This window comes from Microcaecilia unicolor, chromosome 1, assembly GCF_901765095.1.
Source record: "Microcaecilia unicolor chromosome 1, aMicUni1.1, whole genome shotgun sequence".
NCBI classification, from domain to species: Eukaryota; Metazoa; Chordata; class Amphibia; order Gymnophiona; family Siphonopidae; genus Microcaecilia; species Microcaecilia unicolor.
The window spans coordinates 667,270,906-667,298,083 of NC_044031.1; the positions used below are offsets into that span (position 1 = coordinate 667,270,906).

The following is a 27,178-nucleotide window of genomic DNA, read 5'->3' on the forward strand; positions in this document are numbered from 1 at the left end:
GGAAGAAGTGCTGTGAGAACAGTTCCAGAGAAGGAGAGCTCTTCATTGGTAAGAATTTGCTGGGAAATTGTTTTTTGTTTTTTGTTTTTTTAACTTAGGGAAAGGTAGGCTCAGAATTAAATAGGTAACCTCGAGGACATTATTTTTGAATTGCTGCACTCACTTAGTATAGGAGTGTAGGGAATAGCTTTTTCTTAGCATATAAAGTTACAGTTCCATAGGCTAGCACTTAAGAGGGCTTTTTTACAGTTACTATAACAATTTTATAAAACACAGCTAATATAACACAGTAACATAGTAGATGACGGCAGATAAAGACCTGTACAGTCCATCCAGTCTGCCTAACAAGATAAATTCATTGTATGTGCTACTTTATATGTATACCTGACCTTGATTTGTCCTTGCCATTTTCAGGGCATTGACTGTAGGAGTGTGCCTAGCACTAGCTTTGCTTCCAATTACCGGTGTTGCCACCTAATCTCCGCTAAGCTTCTGTGGATCCATTCCTTCTGAACAGGATTCCTTTGTGTTTATCCCACACATTTTTGAATTTCGTTACCGTTTTCATCTCCACCACATCCCGTGAGAGGGCCTTCCAAGTATCTACCACCCTCTCCTTGAAAAGATACTTCCTGACATTTTTCCCGAGACTGCCCCCCTTCAACCTCAATTCATGTCCACAGGAAGCCTCAGTTTAGACTTCAATTTCCTCCCACCCACCCCTGGCTTAATCTCTAATATATAGGCCCTTCAACCAATTAGGAGACTGCATATTTAATTAGGGCATCTCTATTTGCCTGCAATTAGCTTAGAAATAGTCTACTTAGATCCATTGAGGGGTACCTACTAATAGCATTAAAAGAATAATAATAATAAAAACTAAATATTAGCATAGCATATAACCAGAAATCTTAAGGGACATTAGTTTCTATATTTCCATTTCATTAGTAACTTAATTAGAAAATCACCAATAATAAGATGCAGGCAGCAGTCCAGCAGAGAGATGGGGGCTCTCCAGTCTTTTGTACTGAGTGTCACATGTTTGATTATCTCCCAGTTGGTGAGAAGTCGTATGTGTATACTCGGCGCAAGGAACTCCTAGCACTTAGGGAATGGGTTCGATCTCTGGAGGCTAGAATAGCAGACCTGAAGGAGCTGAGGCAGACATAGAGGTTTATAGACCAGGCCTATAGGGAAATAGTAGAGAAGTCCCACCTCCAGTCTGGCAACTTTTGTGCTGCCGTGGAGGAGAAAGGTCTCCTGAAGGGAGAGCATCACTGTGGAGAGGCAGAAAGTGATCCTGTAGCCAGGACCTGCCCTCCAGGGAATCCAACATCCTCTCGCACCGAGAATGTGTCTCCATTGCTTTTCATACAGGAGGGAAAGGTTAGGACTGCCATTGTAGCTGTAGATTCAATTATTAGGCATGTAGATAGCTGGGTGGCTGGTGGACGTGAGGATCGCTTGATGCGAAGGTGGTGTACCTCACGTACAGTGGTGTGCTGGTAAATGTTTAACAACAGGCTCTCTCCCTGGTCCATCTCTGCGCCCCTCCCCCCCGTCCACCTCTGCACCCCTCGTCCACCTCTGTGCCCCCCCATTCACCTCTGCCCCCTCAAAATTGCAGAGCTGGGGGGAGAGAGCCTGGGGGGGGGGGGGGCAATGCATTACTCCAGGAAATTTTTTTTAATGATCCCAGGTTCCAATCTAATTCATGGTTAATGTGGGATAAAATGCCATAAATAAGTAAGTAAATATAAACTCAAAGTGGACATATTCCAAACACTATAATGAAAATAAAATGATTTTTTTCTACCTTTGTTGTCTGGTGACTTTGTTTTTCTGGTCATGCTGGCCCAGTATCCGATTCTGCTGCTATCTGTCCTCTTAACTCCGTTTCCAGGGCTTCCTTTCCATTTATTTCTTTACTTTCCACCTTTCTTCTTCATTTCTTGTCCTACATCCGTAAATAAAAGCTGGGTCCTCCGCAGACTTGACTGTCCAGAGGATCCAGCTTCTGCCTATTTTCTTCATCCATGTGCAGTTTTTCTCCTCTCTTCCTTTTCCTTCATCTCATCTCCTTCCTCACTCTTCCTTCCCCTCCATCCATGTCCAGCATTTCTTCTCTCTCCCTTCCCTCTCCTCCATCCATGTCCAGCAACTCTCCTCTCCCCTACCCCCCTCCAGCCATCCATACCCACCCAGCGATTCTCTCCTCTCCCCTGCCCCCCATCCAGCCATCCATACCCACCCAGCAATTCTCTCCTCTCTCCTGCCCCCCTCCAACCATTCATACCCACCCAGCAATTCTTTCCTTTCCCCTGCCCCCCTCCAGCCATCCATACCCACCCAGCGATTCTCTTCTCTCCCCTGCCCCCACTCCAGCCATCCACACCTACCCAGCGATTCTCCTCTCTCCCCTGCCCCCCCTCCAGCCATCCACATGCACCCAGCGATTCTCTCCTCCCCTGCCCCCCCTCCAGCCATCCACACCCACCCAGCGATTCTCCCCTCTCCCCTGCCCCCACTCCAGCCATCCATACCCACCCAGTGATTCTCTCCTCTTCCCTGCCCCTCCTCCAGCCATCCATACCCACCCAGCGATTCTCTTCTCTCCCCTGCCCCCCTTCAGCCATCCATACCCACCCAGCGATTCTTCTGTCTTCCCTGCCCCCCTCCAGCCATCCATACCCACCCAGCGATTCTCTTCACGCCCCTGACCCCCTCCAGCCATCCATACCCACCCAGCGATTCTCTTCGCTCCCCTGCCCCCCTCCAGCCATCCATACCCACCCAACAATTCTCCTCGCTCCCCTGCATCCATCGCAGCAGCCGCAGTGTAAGCCCATCTCTAGCCTTCCCTTCATTTCCTGTCAGTGTCCCGCCCTCGCGGAAAGAGGAAATGACATCAGAAAAAAGCAGGACACTGACGGGAATGAAGGGAAGGCTAGAGACGGGCTTTCACTGCGGCTGCTGCGATGGAGGTAAATCAACAATTTAAACCCCCCAGAGCAACAGGGGATGAGGTAAGCATGGCTTGTGGCGCCCTCCTGCCATGCTTACCTCACCGCCAGGTTGCGGCGCCCCTGGGAGCCGGCTCGCCTGCCACAACAACCGGCTAGCAAGAACTTTAAAAATTTAACAACCGGCTCTTGCAAGCCGGTGCGAGCCGGCTCCAGTACAGCACTGCTCATGCGGCACCTAGATAAGAATTTAGACAGTGCTGAGGAGGAGCCAGCTGTCATGGTTCATGTGGGTACCAATGACATAGGAAAATGTGGGAGGGCGGTTCCGGAAGCCAAATTTAGGCTCTTAGGTTGAAAGCTGAACTCCAGAACCTCCAGGGAAACATTTTCAGAAGTGCTCCCTGTTCCACGTGCAGGGCCCAAGAAACAGGCAGAGCTCCGGAGTCTCAATGCGTGGATGAGGTGATGGTGCAAGGAGGAGGATTTTAGATTTATTAGGAACTGGGCAACATTCTGGGGAAGGGAGAGCCTATTCCATAATGATGGGCTCCATCTTAACCAGGATGGGACCAAGCTGCTGGTATCAACATTTAAAAAGGAGATAGAGCAGCTTTTAAACTAGAAACTGGGGGAAGGCCGACAGTCACTCAAAAGTGGATGGCTCGGACAAGCTATCTTTGAAAGATATCAGCAAAACAGGGAAGATAGGGCACCCCGTTAGCGAGGTGGCAGTAGAGACCATAGTACATAAGTAATGCCACACTGGGAAAAGACCAAGGGTCCATCGAGCCCAGCATCCTGCCCATGACAGCGGCCAATCCAGGCCAAGGGCACCTGGCAAGCTTCCCAAACGTACAAACACTCTATACATTATTCTTGGAATTGTGGATTTTTCCCCTGGTCCATTTAGTAGTGGTTTATGGACTTGTCCTTTAGGAAACCGTCTAACCCCTTTTTAAACTGTGCCAAGCTAACCGCCTTCACCACGTTCTCCGGCAATGAATTCCAGAGTTTAATTATACGTTGGGTGAAGAAACATTTTCTCCGATTTGTTTTAAATTTACTACACTGTAGTTTTATCGCATGCCCCCTTGTCCTAGTATTTTTGGAAAGTGTGAACAGACGCTTCACATCCACCTGTTCCACTCCACTCATTATTTTATATACCTCTATCATGTCTCCCCTCAGCCGTCTCTTCTCCAAGCTGAAAAGCCCTAGTCTCCTTGGTCTTTCTTCATAGGGACCAGGTGTCTTTAAATAAAAAGCAGACAGACTTTCAAGATTGCAAATTATCACTGTCAGCTGCTGAGCAAGATGCAAATAAGAACAACATAGTTTGAAATACCTATATGCAAATGCCAGAAGCCTAAGAAATATTGTGGATTAAAAACTTGTTAAAACATAGAAAACAGAAAGTAGGATTAAATGGTCAATATTCTAAATGGAGAAGGGTACATAGTGGGGTCCTGCAGGGGTCTGTACTAGGACCACTGCTTTTTAACATATTTATCAATGATCTAGAGATAGGGAATAACTAGTGAGGTAATTAAATTTGCTGATGACAAAAAGTTATTCAAAGTTGTTAAATCGCAAGAGGATTGTGAGAAATTACAAGAGAATCTTACGAGACTGGGCTTCTAAATGGCAGATGACGTTTAATGTGAGCAATTGCAAAGTGATGAATGTGGGAAAGAGGAACCCAAATTATAGCTATGTAATGGAAGGTTCCACATTAGGAGTCACCGACCAAGAAAGTGATCTAGGTGTTGTCATTGATGATACGTTGAAACCCTCTGCTCAATGTGCTGCGGCGGCTAAGAAAGCAAAGAGATTGTTAGGTATTATTAGGAAAGGAATGGAAAACAAAAATGAGGATGTTATAATGCCTTTATATTGCTCCATGGTGCAACCACACCTCGAATATTGTGTTCGATTCTGGTTGCCGCATCTCAAAAAAAGATATGGTGTAATTAGAAAAGATACAGAGAAGGGTGACGAAAATGATAAAGGGGATGGGGCGACTTCCCTATGAGGAAAGGCTGAAGCATCTAGGGCTCTTCAGCTTGAAGAAAAGACGGCTGAGGGGAGGTATGATAGAGGTCTATAAAATAATGAGTGGAATGGAACGGGTAGACGTGAATCATTTTTGTTTACTCTTTTCCAAGTGCAGCAATGAAGCTACAAAGTAGTAAATTTAAAACGAATCATAGAAAAATTTGTTCACTCAGCATGTAATTAAACTCTGAAATTCATTGTCAGAGAATGTGGTAAAGGCAGTTAGCTTAGCGGGGTTTAAAAAGGGTTTGGACAGCTTCCTAAAGGAAAAGTCCATAGACCATTATTAAAATGGACTTGGGAAAAATCCACTGCTTATTTCTGGGATACTGTCCAACTGTTCACGGCCTCACTCAGTATTCAAATAATATCACAAGACTACTAACAGAGTGTGTTTAACGAGTTGGCTATATAGTTCTAAGTGAGGTAGAGTCTCATAACTAACACGGCTATTTTCATTTCACTCTAAGGTGAATCACATGCTCGTGTTTTTATGTTAATCATCGACTCACCCCCCACCTCCTAAAATACATAAATCCTTCAATCTATATTTCATTTAATCATAGCCATACTTATAACTATGCACATAGCACTTATCTTATGCAGCTGGTGTACTCTTACACCCCGACAGGTCCCCGTTTCGTAACACTTTATCAAGGGGGAGTACCATGCTGCAGTAAGAAACTTGATGCGGTGGTACTCTCCCTTGATAAAGTGTTATGAAACGGGGACATGTCGGGGTGTAAGAGTACACCAGCTGCATAAGATAAGTGCTATGTGCATAGCACACTCTGTTAGTAGTCTTGTGATATTATTTCTGGGATAAGCAGCACAAAATGTATTGAGCTTTTCTGGGATCTTGACAGGTATTTATGACCTAGATTGGCCACTGATGAAAACAGAATGCTGGGCTTGATGGACCTTTGGCCTGTCCCAGTGTGGCAATACTTATGTGCTTATTATGTACTTAAGATGGAAGTGTTAGAATATATTGCACTAAAAATAGATATAATAGGCATCTCAGACTTGGTTGGTCAACCAGTGAGACGCTGTCATACCAGGATACAAATTATATTGCAGTGATGGATCAAACTGGTGGAGTGTACCATTATATGTTGGAGGGCCTTGAAAGAAATAGACATGAAACACATCTTAGAATCCCTATGGATTGAAATTCCATGTGTAAAGAGGAAAAAGGTAGTGATAGGAGTATACTTCCATCCACCTGGCCAGTATGAACAGACAGATGTAGAAATGTTATCAGAAATTAGGGAGGCTAACAAAATTGAGAACACAATAATAATGGGTGATTTCAATTACCCTGATATTGACTGGGTAAATGTAACATCAGGGCATGCTAGGGAGGTAAAATTCCTTGATGAAATCAAGGACTGCTTTATGGAGCAGCTGATTCAGGAGCCAACAAGAGGAGGAAGAATTCTAGACCTAGTCCTTAGTGGAGCGCATGATCTGGTGCAGGAAGTAATGGTGCTGGGGGCCGCTTGACAACACTGTTCATAACATGATGAGATTTGATATAAGCTCTGGAGTAAGGACGCACAGGAGACTGATAAAATGAGAAGAACGGTAAAAAAACAAACATAGAGGAGCAGCTGCAAAGGTAAAAATTTATATCAGGCGTGGATGCTGTTCAAAAATACGATCCTTGAATCCCAGGCCAGATATATTCCATGTATTAAAAATGGAGGAAGAAATGTCACACGACAGCCGGCATGGAAAAGGATCTGAATGAAAATAATAGGAAACAGCAGAAGGAATGGCAAGTCAAATGCAACGCCCTGATAAGGAAGGCAAAGAGAGACTTTCAAAAGAAGATTGTGTTGGAGGCAAAAGCATATGCTAAAAACGTCTTTAGGTATATTAGAAGCAAGAAGCCAGCAAAAGAATCAAATGGACCACTAGATGACCGAGGGGTAAAAGGGGCACTCAGGGAAGACAAGGCCATAGTGGAGTGATTAAATGAATTATTTGCTTTGGTCTTCACCGAGAAACATGTGAGAGAGATACCGGTGCCAGTAATGGTATTCAATGCAGATGAGTCAGAGAAACTGAATCAAATTTCTGTAAACTTGAAGAGTAGCAAATTGCCTAGACTGGATGGTAATCATCCCAGAGTACTGATAGAATTGAAAAATGAACTTGTGGAATTATTGTTAGTAATTTATAATTTATCTTTAAAATCAAGCATGGTATCGGAAGATTGGAGGGTGGCCAATGTAACACCGATTTTTTAAAAGGGTTATAGAGGTGATCCCGGAAATTATAGACTGGAGAACCTGATGTTGGTGCTGGGCAAAATGGTAGAGACTATTATAGGTAACAAAATTACAGAGTACATATCTAAGCATGGATTAATAAGACAAAGCAAACATGGAAAGAAATCTTGCCTCACCAACCTACTACATTTCTTTGAAGGGGTAAATAGACATGTGGATAAAGGTGAGCTGGTCGATATTGTGTATCTGGATTTTGAAAAGCCATTTGACAGAGTACCTCATGAGAGACTCCAGAAGAAATTGGAAAGTCGTGGGATAGGAGGTAGTGTTCTTTCATGGATTAAAAACTGGTTAAAAGATAGAAAACAGAGAGTAGGGTTAAATAATCAGTATTCCCAATGGAGAAGGGTAGATAGTGGGGTTCTGCAGGGGTCTGTACAAGGACTGCTGCTTTTTAGCATATTTATAAATGAATAGAGATGGGAATAACTAGTGAGGTAATTTAATTTGCTGACGACACAAAGTTATTCAATGTTGTTAAATTGCCAGAGGATTGTGAAAAATTACAAGAGAACCTTACGAGACTGGGCATCCAAATGTCAGATGATGTTAATGTGAGCAAGTGCAAAGTGATGCATGTGGGAAAGAGGAACCCGAACTATAGATACGTGATGCAAGGTTTCCCATTAGGAGTCACTGATCAGGAAAAGGTCTAGATGTCATCGTTGATGATACGTTGAAACCCTCTGCTCAGTGTGTAGTGGTGGCTAAGAAAGCAAATGGAATGTTAGGTTTTATTAGGAAAGGAATGGAAAACAAAAATGAGGATGTTATAATGCTTTTATATCAGTCCATGGTGCGACTGCACCTCAAGTACCTTGTGAAATTCTGGTCACCGCATCTCCCCCCAAAATTTTGGAATTAGAAAAGGTACAGAGAAGGGCGACAAAAATGGTAACGGGGATGGAAAAACTTCCCTCTGAGGAAAGGTTAAAGCAGCTAGGGCTGTTCAGCTTGGACAAAATATGTCCGAGGGGAGATATGATAGAGGTCTATGAAATAATGAGTGGAGTGAAACAAGTAGATGTGAATTGCTTGTTTACTCTTTCCAAAAATACTAGGACTAGGGGGCACGCAATGAAGCTACAAAGTAGTAATTTTAAAACAAATCGGAGAAAATATTTCTTCGCACAATGTGTAATTAAACTCTGGAATTCATTCCCAGAGAATGTTGTAAACACAGTTAGCTTAGCGGGGTTTAAAAAAAGGTTTGGCTATTTTCCTAAATGCCCATAAGCCATTAACATGGTTTTAGGGAAAATCCACTGCTTATTTCTTGGATAAGTACCATAAAATGCATTCTATTGTTTTGGGATCTTGCCAGGTACTTGTGACCTGGGTTGACCACTGTTGGAAACAGGATACTGTACTTGATGGACCTTTGGTCTGTCCCAGTATGTTCATATGTTTGTAATTAACAATTAATTGCATGCTGCCTGGCATCACTCCCTGCTCTCTCGACCTGACTGCATCTCTCCCTTTCACTCCCTCTTCTGCTCCTGTACCCGCACCCCCACCTGGTATACTTTTTTAAACAGTAAGCCTTTGGCCCTGCAGGCCAGTGGCAGCTGTACTCAAAGACTGCCTGTGGCATGCGCCAAGCATTCCCTCTGACCTAGTCCGCCCCGTCTGAAAATAGGAAGTTGTAGAGTTTGACTGCTGCTGCCCTGCAGGGTAGAAGGCTTGCTATTTAAAAAGGTATTGTGGGTGCAGTTGTGGGGGTGTGGAGTGAGAGCTTCAGTCAGGTCTTGGAGCGGAGGGGAGGGGAGGGGAGGGGGAGAGGCCAAAGATTTGCTGTTTAAAAAGGTACTGCAGGTGCAGGGAGAGCCACAGTCAGGTCCGGGAGGGGAGGGCTGGGAGAGATGCCAGACTGTGCAGGGGAGGGGGAGGGAGGAAATTGAGACAGAACCGGAGGCACCATGGGGAGGAGAGGGAGGGAATTGAGAGAGAGCCATGGGCAATGTGGGAGGGAGGAGGGAGAGGGAATTGAGAGAGAACCTCAGGCACCATAGTGGGGAGGGAGGGATAGGAATTGATGGGTCGATGATCAAAGAGAAATGCGGGTACTAGAGGCCATTAGTACTGGATTAGTGCCCGTGTTTGCCTTCTTCCTATGATCAATGCTGGAGAGCATATGTAACAATGAGCTCATTGGCTCTAAGCGCAAGTAGCATGCAAATGCATGCTAAACAAGGCATTAGGTATTCCTCCCCAGTGCTCAGCAGGCAGTGCACCAAACATTGGTACTGCTCCCACAGCAAACCCAGCTCGGAGCTGGCATTTGGGTTTTCAGAGCACTGGGGAGGAATAGGGAGCCCTGTCTAGCATGCATTTTCATGCTTATGGTCCCCCCCAGAAAAGGGACTGAACCTCCAGCCCCCCCCCCCCCCTATGTAGTAAATGATAACAGATAAAGACCAATGCAGCCCATCTGATCTGCCCGTTAAAGTGGTTAGGATTGTAACTGCCACTCTGTAAGCTACCTCTCCATACCTATGATTTTAGGGTTGCACTGCTGTTCTGTGTAGTTACCTCCCTCTTGATTGGTACAGAACGGGTAGAAGTGGATCGATTTTTTTTACTGTTTCAAAAAGTACAAAGACTAGGGCCTACTCAATGAGGAAATATTTTTTTCACTCAACGAATAAACTTCGGAACTCTTTGCCGGAAGATGTACTAACAGCAGTTAGTATCTGGGTTTAAAAAATGTTTGGACAAGTCCCTAGAGGAAAAGTCCATAGGCCACTGCTTGCTTTGGGATTGGTAGCATGGAATGTTGCTACTATTTGGATTTCTGCAGGGTACCTGTGACCTGGATTGGCCACTGTTGGGAACAGGATACTAGGCTAGATGGACCATTGGTCTAACCCAGCATGGCTATTCTTATGTTCTTAATTTTATATGTTCCACTGATATTCAGCCAGAGGCAGGCAGCGCTTAGCAGCCACTGCTGGCACTGACCCATATATTCAATGCTGGGCCATTTCTGGGAACCGGCATTGAATATCTAGGGGGGGGGGGGGGGGTTAGCCTGTTGCAACTAAACCAACTAAGCACATATTCATCACTAGTCAGTTATGTTAGTAGCGGTTAAAGATAGGCCTTTTAAATTGCAGGCCTATCTTAAACCACTCGACTTATCTGGTGTAGCACTGAATATTTGCTCTTAGCCGGTGTAAGGAGTCTGGGAAAGATCTGACTGAAAGAGTGCGGAGTCAGAGGCTCGAGAAGGAGGTATTCTTAAAGAAGAGAAAGGTTCACTCTCAGGTACCTACTATGCATGAGATTCGCCCCCTAGTGGCTAAGAAACCGGTCAAAATATTGAGTAGGAGAAGGAACTACCATTCCCAGGATGCATCACACCTTAGGCAAAACTTGCAGGAGCTGGAGGGTGGGGAGAATGATTGGGAAATGGTCTCTGATCAGGGTGATGAGGAGCAGCTGTGGAAACCCTGTGGGGAGGAGGCTATGGAGTATGATAAAATAGAGGCAGTGGTGGGGCTAGAGGAGAAGTGTATGGAGATTTCAGCTCTAGCACAGACCCAAGGGGGTAAAGTAAAAGGTTTCCTGTCTGCCACAATACCAGAACTGTTTAGGACTGGGGAAAGAAGGTTGATGCAATGGGGAAGAAGCCTGTGGAGGATGTTAGCCTGATGTATTACCTATGAGGAAAAGGAGCATTATGGAAGAAGGGAAGGTGGGGAGAAGTGAAATTAAAAACTATCTTGTTGAATCATTTGAGACTGTAAGAGGGAATGCACGAAGGGTGCAAATCTGGTGGAACTGACAAACTGCTGAGGAGTTAAGCAGCGTCAGAAGTAGCTGGACACTTATTAAGACTTCCTAAGAAAGTGAGCTGGACTATGTTTGAAAAGGGAAACCTATAAGGGTGTGCCTATGTGACCAGGGAATAAATCTAATAAACCTCTAAATTATAAGAAGCCTTGCAGTTGCTGTGCATTTTGTTGGAGCTTGCCGTAAAATACTGATGGGTGACTGCCATTCAGAAAGGGTGTCAGAGCCAGCAAGTACAGAGCAAGGACCGAACAGTGGTTGGAGCCTTCTAGCCAATGGTGAAGCCAGGAAGGCTAAGCAGGAGCAGCCCAGGCCTATCACCAGAAGGGGGACCTGGTGACATAAGTGTTTCCCACACCGATAACACTGCCTCTCCTCCACCATCCCCCTTTCATTATATCCTGGAGGACTTCTAAAAGACATGCCCTTTGACTGAGGGATAACCACCTCCCCCCCCCCCAAAAAAAAAAAAAAAAAAACATTGAGATGCCAATTAGCATTCCATCCCCTTGACTGCTGCTTCAAATGTCTCACACCCTCTTTTAACCAAGTCCACTCTTACTAGCTTGGGTAGAGCTTCCAGAAACTGCTCCAACACAAGTTCTTGCATAATTTGCAACACTGACCTGTTGTCCGGTTCCAGCCACTTAATAGCTAGGTCCCTGAGTTTTTGAGCCAGGGCTCTCGGAGTATCCCCCTCCATCCACCTTCAACCGGAACCGCCGGCGATATGTTTGTTTGCTCAAACCATATCTGTCCAAGATGGCCCTTTTAAGACAGGCATAGTCCGCTACTTCCGCAGGAGACAAACCCCAAAACGTAGCCAGGGCCTCCCTGGATAAAGCAGGAGCTAAACAAATTATCCACTGCTCTTGGGGCCAGACACTGCTGTAGTCAGGAATCTGCAGGAGCTCCACGCCTCTGGTCCCTCTGGGAGCCTTTATATACTATTTGTGCACCCAGGGAGGTTCTTCCTACCGAGGGATCCTTTCCTCATTAGCCTTCCCACAGAGAAACATCCTAGGCACCTGAGATCTTCCCTGTCTTCAAGTCCTACTCCAGCCTGGGAATTTCCTGTCCCCTTGTATGCCCAGTTCTTCAGGAAAGGCTGCTTTTATCTGGAATAGTTTTTTTTTAACTGGTTCAGGAGCCAGAGCTTGGGTGAATCCAAATAGTCAATGCTGGTATATGGATATCAGGGTATTACTTGGCCACCGGGACTTATTTGGGTACCGACAATTTTCAGGCTGGTACCAAGATAACTCACCAGGTAAGGTTAGGACACATAGCTGTCCTAACTTTATTCAGGCAGTTACCCAGTTAGCAGACTGAATATCACCACTGGTTGATTATATAAGTGAAACTCAGCCCTTGGACAGCCCCGGTACTATCTGGATAGTATTGAAGCAATCTCTATAGATTTTGAGCACCATTATCCAGATGTTTCTGAAAAACCTGGTTTAGATGTTGTAAGTGGGATTTATCCAGGTACTAGCCACCCCTACCCAGATAAAACCTGCTGAATATCAGCTCTAAAGAATTTTTTCTAAGCTGAAATAACTGACCAAATCAAAGATATCATACAATGTTTCAGGAAATAGTGAAAATATGGGTAGTTGGGATATTAACAAGGTAAAGTAAAGCAAAAGACAGTGGTGTGCTTAAAAGGAAACAAGCAAACCAAAAAAAAAACTACAGAGACATCCAGTTGTCCATAGATCCAGTACAGTTGGCAACTTGGGAAAACTCATTGGAGTACCAGGGATTTTCAAGAACCAAATAACCAGATTTGCAGCTATGGTGAGAGAAAAAGGATTTAATAGACAGCAGAGAAGATAAAGAAAATTAAAATGCAGCTTACTGAAGAAGGACAAAATTAGAGGCTGTGTAAAAGTCACAATAATTTCCCCATTCAGTCCTGAATTTATTAATGTGTTTTACCCATAAATCAAAAAGGAAATTCATTTTATAACAAATGGACTAAGCCCTCAAGTTTTAAACTTTATTAAAATTTACTATCCTGCCTAAAGGGAAGTACCATCCAGGCAGCGTACAGTCTACAATCAAAAAGGGGCTAGACTATTAAACTAAACAACATACAGACCACCATAAATTAAATGTAGCCCTACAATGGCGGAAAAAAGACACACAACCCAAGCAAGAATGCACAACCTACACCACTAGAGGACAGATTGATCCTGGTACATTCTGGAAACAGATCTACAAAGATGAATGGTTAGTACAGACAGACTCCAAACACTATCTTCAAAGCTGGGACGACAGATTAAGAAACATATTAGATGAAATTGCACCACTACAAACAAGAACCACAAGAAGACACAACTCAATACCTTGGTTCAACAAAGAACTGAAAAAACTAAAAACACAAGTCAGGAGACTCGAATGCGCATGGCAAAAAATAAAAAATGAACATACACTCAAAGCTTGGAAACAAATGCAAAGAAAATACAAATATACAATAAGACAACAAAAGAGCATACTGCAAAACCAAAATAGGACCAGACTACAAAGACGCACATAAAGAGGGGCATAATCGAACGTCCATCTCCATGGGCGACTAGTTCCGAAAACGGGGAAGTGAAGGGGTGGACCAGACCGTATTTTCGAAAAAATGGGCGTCCATCTTTCGGTTCGAAAATACGGTTTGTACGGACCAAATGTGCCATGGATTTAATCGTTTGTGAGCTGGGCATTTGGTTTTTTTTAGCAATAATGGAAACTAAAAATGCTCAGATCACAAATGTCCTAATCCAAGTCATTTGGTCGTGGGAGGGGCCACGATTCGTAGTACACTGGCCCTCCTGACATGGCAGGACACCAACTGGGCACCCTAGAGGTCAGTGCGGTGGACTTCAGAAACTGCTCCCACATGCATAGCTCTCTTACCACGGGTGCAGAGCCCCCAACTCCCCTCCCCCAAAACCCACTACCCACAAATGTACAACACTACCATAGCTCTTAGGGGTGAAAGGGGCACCTACATGTGGGTACAGTGGGTTTTGGAGGGCTCCCGTTTACCAGCACAAGTGTTACAGGTGGGAGGGGGATGGGCCTGGTTCCACCTGCCTGAAGTGCACTGCGGTACCCTCTAACAGTGCTCCAGGGACCTGCATACACGCAGGCCTCTAGGACTTGTTGCTGCTGTATAACCTTGGCACAACAGTTGACACCTGAAGCCTAATCGCTCCGATAACGTCCCTTATTGGAATAAGCACGTTTACTCACAGTTAACTGCAGATCAGAGGTTGTGCCCCACTGGCAACGAGTCTCCCTGGTACTGAGATGAGCAGTAGTGCAGAGCTGGCAGAATGCTGTATAATGCCCTCTTTCAGTAACATTCAAGGTAAGAACTAGGTTCTGTAACGTGGCTAACACATGAAAGAGATCTAAAACTGGTTTACAAAAATGGCCACTACCTCATGGACTACCAGAAAGAAAACAGGGCACACTCTGACTCAGTAGGCAGGGGGAAAAGCACCATGGGAGTAGAGCCTACCACCTACCAACATCGTGAGCATTTAACACAAGCTAGTGGAAACACGGAGCCCAATACCCTACATCCACCACAATGCATTGCTGATGTGACTCTGCAGTGCACATAACAGAAAAGGTGTCACACTCACCCGAGATGCACATCACAACCAGGGAAAGGCTGTCACAGGATAGAACACATTCTGCTGTCATGGACGTGGGTACGGCATTTGAGGCTAGAATAGAGGCTGGCAAAAAAGGTTTTTTAAGTGGGGTTTTTTTGGTGGGAGGGGGTTAGTGACCACTGGGGGAATCCGGGGAGGTCATCCCTGATTCCCTCCAGTGGTCATCTGGGCAGTTGGGCCACTTTTTTGGGACTTGTTCGTGAAAAAACAGGGTCCAAAAAAAGTGACCCAAATTTGCGCTAAAAATGCCTTTCTTTTTTCGATTATCGGCCAAGGGCGCCCATCTCTCCTCGGCCGATAACCATGCCCCAGTCCCGCCTTCACCACGCCTCCAACATACCCCCGTCAACTTTGGTCGTTTCCCCGACAGATTGCAGTTGAAGCCGCTCAAAATCGGCTTTCGATTATACCGATTTGGGCACCCACGGGAGAAAGACGCCTATCTCCCGATTTGGTTCGAAATATGGGCGTCTTTCTCTTTCGAAAATAAGCAGGAAACTCTACCAACTCGTGAATAAACTAATAGACACCACACCGGTTACCACAGCCAGCATAGACACCCCATTGGCAGACCAACTTGCCAAATACTTCAATGAGAAAAATATAAAACTTCGATCCACATTACCACTCAATACCAATGATCACGAAAAATTTATGGACTGCCTGGACCCTACTCCTGGTGAATACCCAGCTGACCGAACCTGGAATGACTTTGATCTGCTAACCGAAGATACTATCAATCAAGCACTCAACAAATTCTCCAAAACCCACTCCAAACTGGATATCTGCCCCAGCAGCCTAATAAGATTCACCCCCAAACGCTTCATAACAGACCTTACGTCACACCTGAACTACATGCTACAACATGGACTTTTCCCCAAGGACAAAGGAAATATATTACTTACACCCATACCCAAAGACTTAAAGAAAAAATTAAACGACACAACCGACTATCGACCAGTAGCATCCATCCCCCTGATAGTAAAACTAATGGAAAGTATGGTAACCAAACAAATCACCAATTACCTAAGCAGATTCACAATACTACATGAATCACAATCAGGATTTCGATCTAACCATAGTACTGAAACAGTGTTAACCACTCTCATAACCAAATTTAAACAACTAATTGCAACTGGAAACAATGTGCTACTCCTACAATTTGATATGTCCAGCGTGTTCGACATGGTCAGCCACCAAATACTCCCGAACATCCTAGACTACTTTGGGATTGGAGGAAACATACTAAGATGGTTTAAAGGCTTCTTAACAGCAAGACCCTATCAAATGATTTCAAACTCAAAAACGTCAACACCATGGAAACCTGAATGTGGAGTACCACAAGGATCACCGCTCTCAACAACCCTTTTTAACTTAAGGATGACACCTTTAGCCAAATCGCTATCCAACCAAGGACTCAACCCATACATCTATGCAGACGATGTCACGATATACATCCTGTTCAAACAAGACATAACCAAAATCACAAATGAAATCACACACAGCCTCCAAATAATGAACTCATGGGCGGATGCATTCCAACTAAAGGTAAACGCAGAAAAAACACAATGTCTCATCCTGTCCTCACAATACAACACAAACAAAACGAATACCATAAACACCCCAGACTACACACTTCCGGTCTCAGATAGGCTGAAAATACTGGGAGTCACAATTGACCGAAATCTCACACTTGAAGACCATGCGAAAAATACAGCAAAGAAAATGTTCTACTCAATGTGGAAACTTAAAAGAATCAAACTTTTTTTCCCAAGGGAAGTATTCTGCAGCCTAGTACAATCAATGGTGCTAAGTCTTCTCCGAGGACAAGCAGGCTGCTTGTTCTCACTGATGGGTGACGTCCTCGGCAGCCCCCTCCATCGGAAAGTTTACTAGCAAAGGCCTTTGCTAGTCCTCGCGCGCTCATGCGCACCGCGCATGCGCGGCCGTCTTCCCGCCCGAAACCGGCTCGAGCCGGCCAGTCTTCTTTCGTCCGCGCTCGGTACGGTCGTGTTACGCCGTTCGTGCCCCAGAGAGTCGACCTCGCGCGTCCTTTTCGACATGTTTTTTCTTTGTTTTTCGTTGAAAAAGTTCGGGAAGCGCTCCGGAAGTGTTCCGGAAGACCCTTTCGGGTTTTCTGCCCTTCCCGTAATTTTCACAGCTTTTGCCCCGTAAGTTTTCTTTCGTTGTCGGGGTAGGCCTAGTTTGGCCTCGGTCGAGATTTTTCTCCCTTTAAATTTTGGTGCTTCAATTTTCGCCATTTCGGCCTTTGATTTCGCCGGCGTGATTTTTCCGCCCATGACATCGAAGCCTTCCAGCGGCTTCAAGAAGTGCACCCAGTGCGCCCGGGTAATCTCGCTCACTGATAGGCACTCTGCGTGTCTTCAGTGTCTAGGGGCCCAGCACCGCCCTCAGAACTGCAGTCTGTGTTCCCTGTTACAAAGGCGGACTCAGGTAGCGAGATTAGCCCAGTGGAACGTTTTGTTCTCGGGCTCTTCGTCGGCATCGGCACCGGAGGCATCGAGTGCATCGACGTCGTCAGCGTCCGGACCATCTTCCTTGGCTGCCGCTCCATCGACTGCATCGAGGCATAGGACCTCTGCATCGGCGCCGAGGCATCGGGCGACTGCATCGACGTAGGTGGTACCGAGACTTCGTCTGCTGATGTCGTCGGACGGAGGTGCATCGTCAGGAGTGCAGGTGAGGGCTGTCCATTCCCCTGCTGGTGGCGGTGAGCCTTCGGGTGGGTCTCCTCCTACCCTGAGGGCTCCTGCAGTACAGCCCCCCCGGGATCGACCCTCTTCGGTCTCGGCCCCGAGGAAGCGACGGATGGATTCTACGTCCTCCTCGTCGGTGCTGGGGAGCTCCGGTGACATGCTTCGGAAGAAGTCGAAGAAGCATCGACACCGGTCTCCTCCCCGTGTCGGCACCGAGAGCTCTGGGTCGCCGAGGGAGTCGGCACCCAGCAGGCATCGGCACCGAGAGGACCGCTCACCCTCTGTTCAGGAGGTGTCGATGCGCTCCACTCTGGACAGCCCGGAACAGCCTCCTCGCCCGGAACAGGTTCTGACGTCAACGCCTGCATCGACCTCTCAGCCTTTTTCTGCAGCCACTCTGAACGAGAGCCTCCGGGCCGTTCTCCCAGAGATTCTGGGAGAGCTGTTGCGCCCTACCCCTCCGGTACCGGCGGTGCTTGCGCCTCCGGTACCGTCGAGCGTGGCGCCGGCTGGTCCATCGCCCAGGTTGAGGTCCCCGACGTCGGTACCGCGTGCGGTGCCGACCGCGGCCACCTCCCAGGAAGGCTCCCCGACTACGTCGGCGGAGGGAGCTTCGCCGATGCGGGCGAGGGAGTCTACCTCTCGACGCCCCCATCGTGGACGTGGCTCCACGGAGTCGAGCCGGGCGAGGTTGCAGACACAGGTCCGTGAACTTGTGTCTGACACCGAGGGTGAGGCCTCGTGGGAGGACGAAGAAGACCCCAGATATTTCTCTGACGAGGAGTCTGGGGGTCTTCCTTCTGATCCCACTCCCTCTCCTGAAAGGCAGCTTTCTCCTCCTGAGAGTCTGTCTTTCGCTTCCTTTGTCCGGGAGATGTCTACGGCCATCCCCTTCCCGGTGGTTGTGGAGGACGAGCCCAGGGCTGAAATGTTTGAGCTCCTGGACTATCCTTCTCCACCTAAGGAAGCGTCCACTGTTCCCTTGCACCATGTCCTGAAAAAGACATTGCTTGCGAACTGGACCAAGCCATTAAGTAATCCCCACATTCCCAAGAAGATCGAGTCCCAGTACCGGATCCATGGGGACCCAGAGCTGATGCGCACTCAGTTGCCTCATGACTCTGGAGTTGTGGATTTGGCCCTAAAGAAGGCTAAGAGTTCTAGGGAGCATGCTTCGGCGCCCCCGGGCAAAGACCCTAGAACCTTAGACTCCTTTGGGAGGAAGGCCTACCATTCTTCTATGCTCGTGGCCAAGATCCAGTCCTACCAGCTCTACACGAGCATACACATGCGGAACAATGTGCGGCAGTTGGCGGGCTTGGTTGATGCTCTTCCCCCTGAGCAAGCCAAGCCTTTTCAGGAGGTGGTCAGGCAGCTGAAGGCGTGCAGAAAATTCCTGGCCAGAGGAGTTTATGACACTTTTGATGTTGCGTCCAGGGCCGCTGCTCAAGGTGTGGTGATGCGCAGGCTCTCATGGCTGCGTGCCGCCGACCTGGAGAATAGAATCCAGCAGCGGATTGCGGACTCGCCTTGCCGTGCGGACAACATTTTTGGGGAAAAAGTCGAGCAGGTGGTAGAGTCTCTCCACCAGCGGGACACCGCATTCGACAAGTTCTCCCGCCGGCAGCCTTCAGCATCTACCTCTACAGGTAGAAGATTTTTCGGGGGAAGGAAGACTGGTCCCTATGCTTCTGGTAAGCGTAGGTACAATCCTCCTTCCCGACAGCCTGCGGCCCAGGCTAAGCCCCAGCGCGCTCGCTCTCGTCAGCAGCGTGCGCCTCAGCAAGGCCCCGCGGCTCCCCAGCAAAAGCAAGGGGCGAGCTTTTGACTGGCTCCAGCAGGGCATAGCCGACATCCAAGTGTCAGTGCCGGGCGACCTGCCGGTCGGGGGGAGGTTGATAGCTTTTCACCAAAGGTGGCCTCTCATAACCTCCGATCAGTGGGTTCTGCAAATAGTCCGGCAAGGATACACCCTCAATTTGGCCTCAAAACCTCCAAATTGTCCACCGGGAGCTCAGTCTTACAGCTTCCAGCACAAGCAGGTACTTGCAGAGGAACTCTCCGCCCTTCTCAGCGCCAATGCGGTCGAGCCTGTGCCATCCGGGCAGGAAGGGCTGGGATTCTATTCCAGGTACTTCCTTGTGGAAAAGAAAACAGGGGGGATGCGTCCCATCCTAGACCTAAGGGCCCTGAACAAATATCTCATAAAAGAAAAGTTCAGGATGCTTTCCCTGGGCACCCTCCTCCCCATGATTCAGCAAAACGATTGGCTATGCTCTCTGGACTTGAAGGATGCCTACACTCACATCCCGATACTGCCAGCTCACAGACAGTATCTGCGATTTCAGCTGGGCACACGCCACTTCCAGTACTGTGTGCTACCCTTTGGGCTCGCCTCTGCGCCCAGGGTGTTCACAAAGTGCTTGGCTGTAGTAGCAGCGGCACTTCGCAGGCTGGGGGTGCACGTGTTCCCATATCTCGACGATTGGCTGGTGAAGAACACATCCGAGGCAGGAGCCCTGCAGTCCATGCAGATGACTATTCGCCTCCTGGAGCTACTGGGGTTTGTGATAAATTATCCAAAGTCCCATCTTCTCCCAGTGCAGAGACTCGAATTCATAGGAGCTCTGCTGGATTCTCGGACGGCTCGCGCCTATCTCCCAGAGACGAGAGCCACCAACTTGTTGTCCCTCGTCTCGCGGGTGCGAGCGTCCCAGCAGATCACAGCTCGGCAGATGTTGAGATTGCTGGGCCACATGGCCTCCACAGTTCATGTGACGCCCATGGCCCGTCTTCACATGAGATCTGCTCAATGGACCCTAGCCTCCCAGTGGTATCAGGCCGCTGGGGGTCTAGAGGACGTGATCCACCTGTCCACGAGTTTTCTCAAATCCCTATATTGGTGGACGATTTGCTCCAATTTGACTCTGGGACGTCCCTTCCAAATTCCTCAGCCACAAAAGGTGCTGACCACGGATGCGTCCCTCCTGGGATGGGGAGCTCATGTCGATGGGCTTCACACCCAAGGAAGCTGGTCCCTCCAGGAACGCGATCTGCAGATCAATCTCCTGGAGTTACGAGCGATCTGGAACGCTCTGAAGGCTTTCAGAGATCGGCTGTCCCACCAAATTATCCAAATTCAGACAGACAACCAGGTTGCCATGTACTATGTCAACAAGCAGGGGGGCACCGGATCTCGCCCCCTGTGTCAGGAAGCCGTCAGCATGTGGCTCTGGGCTCGCCGTCACGGCATGGGGCTCCAAGCCACATATCTGGCAGGCGTAAACAACAGTCTGGCCGACAGGTTGAGCAGGATTATGCAACCTCACGAGTGGTCGCTCAATTCCCGTGTGGTACGACAGATCTTCCAGGTGTGGGGCACCCCCTTGGTAGATCTCTTCGCATCTCGAGTGAACCACAAAGTCCCTCAGTTCTGTTCCAGGCTTCAGGCCCACGGCAGACTGGCATCGGATGCCTTCCTCCTGGACTGGGGGGAGGGCCTGCTGTATGCTTATCCTCCCATACCTCTGGTGGGGAAGACTTTGTTGAAACTCAAGCAAGACCGAGGCACCATGATTCTGATTGCTCCTTTTTGGCCGCGTCAGATCTGGTTCCCTCTTCTTCTGGAGTTGTCCTCCGAAGAACCGTGGAGATTGGAGTGTTTTCCGACCCTCATCACACAGGACGAAGGGGCACTTCTGCATCCCAGCCTCCAGTCGCTGGCTCTTACGGCCTGGATGTTGAGGGCGTAGACTTTGCCTCTTTGGGTCTGTCCGAGGGTGTCTCCCGCATCTTGCTTGCTTCCAGGAAAGATTCCACTAAGAGAAGTTACTTCTTCCATTGGAGGAGGTTTGCCGTCTGGTGTGACAGCAAGGCCCTAGATCCTCGCTCTTGTCCTACACAGACCCTGCTTGAATACCTTCTGCACTTGTCTGAGTCTGGTCTCAAGACCAACTCTGTAAGGGTTCACCTTAGTGCAATCAGTGCTTACCATTACCATGTGGAAGGTAAGCCGATCTCAGGACAGCCTTTAGTTGTTCGCTTCATGAGAGGCTTGCTTTTGTCAAAGCCCCCTGTCAAGCCTCCTACAGTGTCATGGGATCTCAATGTCGTTCTCACCCAGCTGATGAAACCTCCTTTTGAGCCACTGAACTCCTGCCATCTGAAGTACTTGACCTGGAAGGTCATTTTCTTGGTGGCAGTTACTTCAGCTCGTAGAGTCAGTGAGCTTCAGGCCCTGGTAGCCCAGGCCCCTTACACCAAATTTCATCATAACAGAGTAGTCCTCCGCACTCACCCTAAGTTCTTGCCAAAGGTTGTGTCGGAGTTCCATCTGAACCAGTCAATTGTCTTGCCAACATTCTTTCCCCGTCCTCATTCCTGCCCTGCTGAACGTCAGCTGCACACATTGGACTGCAAGAGAGCATTGGCCTTCTACCTGGAGCGGACACAGCCCCACAGACAGTCCGCCCAATTGTTTGTTTCTTTTGATCCCAATAGGAGGGGAGTGGCTGTAGGGAAACGCACCATATCCAATTGGCTAGCAGATTGCATTTCCTTCACTTACGCCCAGGCGGGGGCTGGCTCTTGAGGGTCATGTCACAGCTCATAATGTTAGAGCCATGGCTGCGTCGGTAGCCCACTTGAAGTCAGCCTCCATTGAAGAAATTTGCAAAGCTGCGACGTGGTCATCTGTCCACACATTCACATCTCATTACTGCCTGCAGCAGGATACCCGACGCGACAGTCGGTTCGGGCAGTCAGTTCTTCAGAACCTGTTTGGGCTTTAGGATCCAACTCCACCCCCCGAGGGCCCTGTTTGTTCTGTTCCAGGCTACACTCTCAGTTAGTTGGTAAATTTTTTAGGTCAATCTCAGTTATGTCCTCGCCGTTGCGAGGCCCAATTGACCATGGTTGTTGTTTTGAGTGAGCCTGGGGGCTAGGGATACCCCATCAGTGAGAACAAGCAGCCTGCTTGTCCTCGGAGAAAGCGAATGCTACATACCTGTAGAAGGTATTCTCCGAGGACAGCAGGCTGATTGTTCTCACAAACCCGCCCGCCTCCCCTTTGGAGTTGAGTCTTCCCTTGAAGTGTATTGTCTTGCTACATACTGGACTGGCCGGCTCGAGCCGGTTTCGGGCGGGAAGACGGCCGCGCATGCGCGGTGCGCATGGGCGCGCGAGGACTAGCAAAGGCCTTTGCTAGTAAACTTTCCGATGGAGGGGGCTGCCGAGGACGTCACCCATCAGTGAGAACAATCAGCCTGCTGTCCTCGGAGAATACCTTCTACAGGTATGTAGCATTCGCTATCTAGTCTACTGCAATGCCATTTATGCCGGATGCAAAGAACAAATCATTAAGAAACTTCAAACCGCTCAAAACACAGCAGCCAGACTCATATTTGGAAAAGCGAAATACGAAAGCGCCAAACCCCTAAGAGAAAAACTACACTAGCTCCCACAAAAAGAACGAATTGCGTTCAAAGTCTGCACCCTGGTCCACAAAATCATCTACAGGGAAGCCCCGACCTACATGTCAGATCTTATAGACTTGCCTATTAGGAACGCAAAAAGATCATCACGCACATTCCTCAATCTCCACTATCCTAATTATAAAGGGCTAAAATACAAATCCACATACGCGACCAGTTTCTCATACATCTGCATGCAGCTATGGAACGCACTACCGAAGCCCATAAAAACAGTGCAAGACCTAACCATCTTCCGAAGTCTACTGAAAACAGATCTTTTCAAGAATGCATATCATAAACATCCATCTTAAACACTAAATAATACATTATACACGATCTACACAAAACTGAACTCCTTTCACATGACTGAATAACCTCTTTGCTATGAATAATCAAGCACTATCACTTTAAACCTTATATTGAAGAGGGTCTCTCTATAATCGATGACCTAATGTATGTGACAATCTAAATTATTACTCAGGAACCTTCATGCAATACCACAATGTATTCTTCTTTACCATGTATGTATGCACATGGTGTGTGTGTGTATATATATATATATATATACACCATGATCTGTTCCATATATGTTATGTTCCATGTATGTTACCATGTATGATTGCACCTTACCGCAATACCATTTGTAATTCTGTTACCCAGAAATGGCAACCGCCATTACGGCAAATGTAAGCCACATTGAGCCTGCAAATTGGTGGGAAAATGTGGGATACAAATGCTACAAATAAATAAATAAAATAAATACAATAGGAAAGAAGGTGGGGGATCAAACAAGAGGTATTCTGCGCCACACTCTACCAATCCCATGAAAACAATGGAATTTAATGGAGTGATCTTGGGACATTGGAAAATGCATCTCAAAAAAGAAAAAGGTTTTGCGCTCAGATTTGAATTGGTCAATGGAAGAACACTGACGCAAGTGAGTAGGTAATGAATTCCAAAGTTTAGGAGCTTGGAGTGAAAAAATGGAATGTCTAGAGTGTTCATGGTGAATTTCCCTATAGTTACACACATTTTGATGTTGAAGGTGTGCAGATTTGAGTGCCCAAGGAGGAAGATATAAAACTAAATAGCATGCTAAGTAGGGAGGTTCATCAAAAATATGAATGTTAAATACTAACTTCAAAATTGTGTATGTGATGGTGTGAGAGATGGGCAACCAGTGAGCATTTTAGAAGTAGGGTGTGACCAAATCAAAATTGTTGAGACCATTGATGATTTTAATAGCTGTATTCTGGACAATCTGCAGTCTGTGACGATCTTTAACTCGGATACCCATGTATAATGAATCGCAGTAATCTAACTGACTGATTACTAGGGAATGCATCAGGATATTCAGTGCAGGGGAGTATATTAAAGATTGAATGGATTTAATTAATCTGAGTTAATAATAACGCTGTACTACTTGTGAAATCTGCATACACATTTTCCCGTTTCAATTTTCTAGTACATTTGCCTTACAGGTACAATTCAGAGATGTTTCATTTGAAGGCCCTGAAAATTAAAATTTTGTGAGTTATTATAAAAAGGGGCAGCAAAGTTTGAATCTCTGAACATTAAGGTCTTATAGTGGTAATATTATGAATTGTATTAGGTGACTTACTAATATAATAATAATAATAATAATAATATAATGTGCCTCTTTTCTATTTTAAGCTGAATCACTAAGAAAGGCTGACATTTCTGGAAAGAGTTGTCCTTACTGCAATTTGAAGCACACACAACCCTGCTAACTAAAATGGCTGATACTGATCCCAGCGAGGAATATGAAATAATCTCTCAAGAGGAAATTGATGAGTTCAAGGCTGCAGTAGAATCAGGGGACCTGACTGAGGCTGCTTCTAAAATCATGGAAACTCTGGAATCAATGGAATCTGCCAAACTGAACATTGCCATCACTGGCGAGTCAGGATCTGGGAAATCAACCTTTGTTAATGCCATCAGGGGTCTGGATGATGAAGAAGAAGGATCAGCTCAGACAGGTGTGAATGAAACTACATTGGAGCCTACCCCTTATCCACATCCAAAGAACCTAAATATAATTATATGGGACCTTCCAGGAATTGGAACTCCAAATTTTCAGGCACATACATACCTTGAGAAAGTTAATTTCAGTCGGTATGACTTTTTTATTATCATTGCTTCAGAACGCTTCAAATCCAACCATGTCAAGCTGGCTCGTGATATTCAGGACATGGGGAAAAAGTTTTACTTTGTGCGCAGCAAAGTGGATGCAGATGTGGATGCATCAAAAAGACGTCGTAAATCTAGCTATGATGAAGGAAAGATCCTGGACATAATCAGATCAAACTGTACAGAAAGCCTGGAGAACGAGAAAGTGAAAGCCCAAGTTTTTCTTATAACGAGTTGGGATTTAGAAAAATATGATTTTCAACTGTTGCAGGACACACTGGAGGCAGAACTGCCCATGCATAAGAGGCATGCTTTTCTTCTCTCCTTGCCCAACATTTCATCAAAGGTGTTAGAAAAGAAAAAAGAAGCTTTAAAACAGCATATATGGAAATTAGCCACAGTGTCATGTACTGTTGCTGTCATTCCTGTGCCAGGTCTCTCTGTTGCTTGTGATGTTGCCATCTTGGTAAAAGCTCTATCAAATTATTGCAAAGCATTTGGTCTAGATGAAGAGTCACTTGCTAAACTTGCTAAGAAGGTTAACAAGCCCATAGACATCCTGAAAGCTGCCATAAAGTCCCCAGTGGCCCATGAAATATCTGTTGATCTTGTCTTTAAGCTGCTAACTAAGGCTGCAGGTGGTGCACTCATGGCAGTCGAATATTTTCTGAGTACTATTCCTGTGTTTGGCTCTCTGGCTGCAGGAGGAATATCCTTTGGTACTACATATTATATGTTAAACAGCTTTGTTAATGATCTGGAGAAAGATGCTCAAAATGTGTTGCGTGTGGCTCTTTATGAGACAGAACTTTAAGTATATATGAATGATCAATATACTGTACTTACAAAAGAAGGGACAAGAGTCTCATCTTTACCCTCAATAGTTCTTAGATTACTATAACCATTTGCTCGTTATGTTTCCCTTTTCTCTACTTTTCTGATCTATTTCAGAACATTGTAGCCAAAATCATCTCCCAATCTCAGACCTTGGGCTCTACCCTCCCCTTCTTGATCCTCTTTATGTGCATCTCCAGTCTCACTGTGAGGCAAATTCCTTATTCTGTTATGCAAAATCTCATAGCATCAAACCGAATATCTCAGCCCTCATTTCTTCTTGTTCTCTATGGAAGGAAATCTTTTAGCTCCTTTTCATTTCCTGATCATTTGTTCACTGCCACACCTTCTTCCATTATCTTACCTGTGGTTCTCCTTTCTTCTTTTTTCCTACTATATCCCTTCACTTTCTACCTTAAAAAGCTATTTTAATAACTATTGCTTGTTAACTCCCACAAGTTAATAATACACTTTTCACTCTGTTAGTCCAATGATAAAGTATCCACTTATATACTGTTTGCTTATTAATCTTTAGTTATCATGAAACTTTAAGGTAGGGGTAAAACCTTTCTGTATTCTCCAGACTATGGGTTTTCCTGCACTTGTAACCAGTTCTATAATCCGTATTCCTGTCACTTGTCTCTCATCTATCGATATTGCTTTTCAGCTAGGTGGCAAGTCCTTTACAGATGGAATCTTCAATTTTCTCTATTCATTTTTTGCTTATCAACTTTTGCATAGAGTGCAAATCCTAGAGGGGGAAAATCAGGGGTGTTTGCCCCATCCCCACACTTTCGGGGATCCACACTTCAGTGTTACGCACCTCCCTCCCAGGCATGTTACAATCAGCTGATTCTGCCAATGCCAGAAATGAGCTGGAAAATGTATAGTGCAGGGCTATAAGTGAGAGGCTCTTTACACCCAGTTTTCTTATGAAAGATTTAAGCAGGGCTTTTTTTGTGCCGGTACGCACCGGTACGGCGTACCGGCATCTTTTTTTTCCCAGTGAGTCCTGCACCCTTCCTCTCACTCCCCTTGTTACTTTTTTTAGGGACTCGGTAGCACAGATGGTGCAGTAAATGAGAGAGGCTGCCAGCGTCGGGGCTTCCCTCTGCGAGTCCCGCCTATGTGGAAACAGGAAGTTGAAACAAAGTAGGCGGGACTCACAGAGGGAAGCCTCGACACTGGCAGCCTTTCTTTATTGCATCACTGGCT

The 27,178-nt window shown here is 46.5% G+C and overlaps 1 protein-coding gene across 1 annotated transcript; it reads left to right on the plus strand.

Annotated features, from left to right (window-relative positions):
- On the plus strand, positions 1-25,943 carry LOC115460591 (interferon-inducible GTPase 5-like). The gene is made up of 2 exons (XM_030190355.1): positions 1-48; positions 24,653-25,943. Exon 2 carries the CDS (start codon positions 24,735-24,737, stop codon positions 25,941-25,943), a length of 1,209 nt encoding a protein of 402 aa, XP_030046215.1. The 5' UTR covers positions 1-48; positions 24,653-24,734.
- Positions 25,944-27,178: the final 1,235 nt, after the last annotated feature.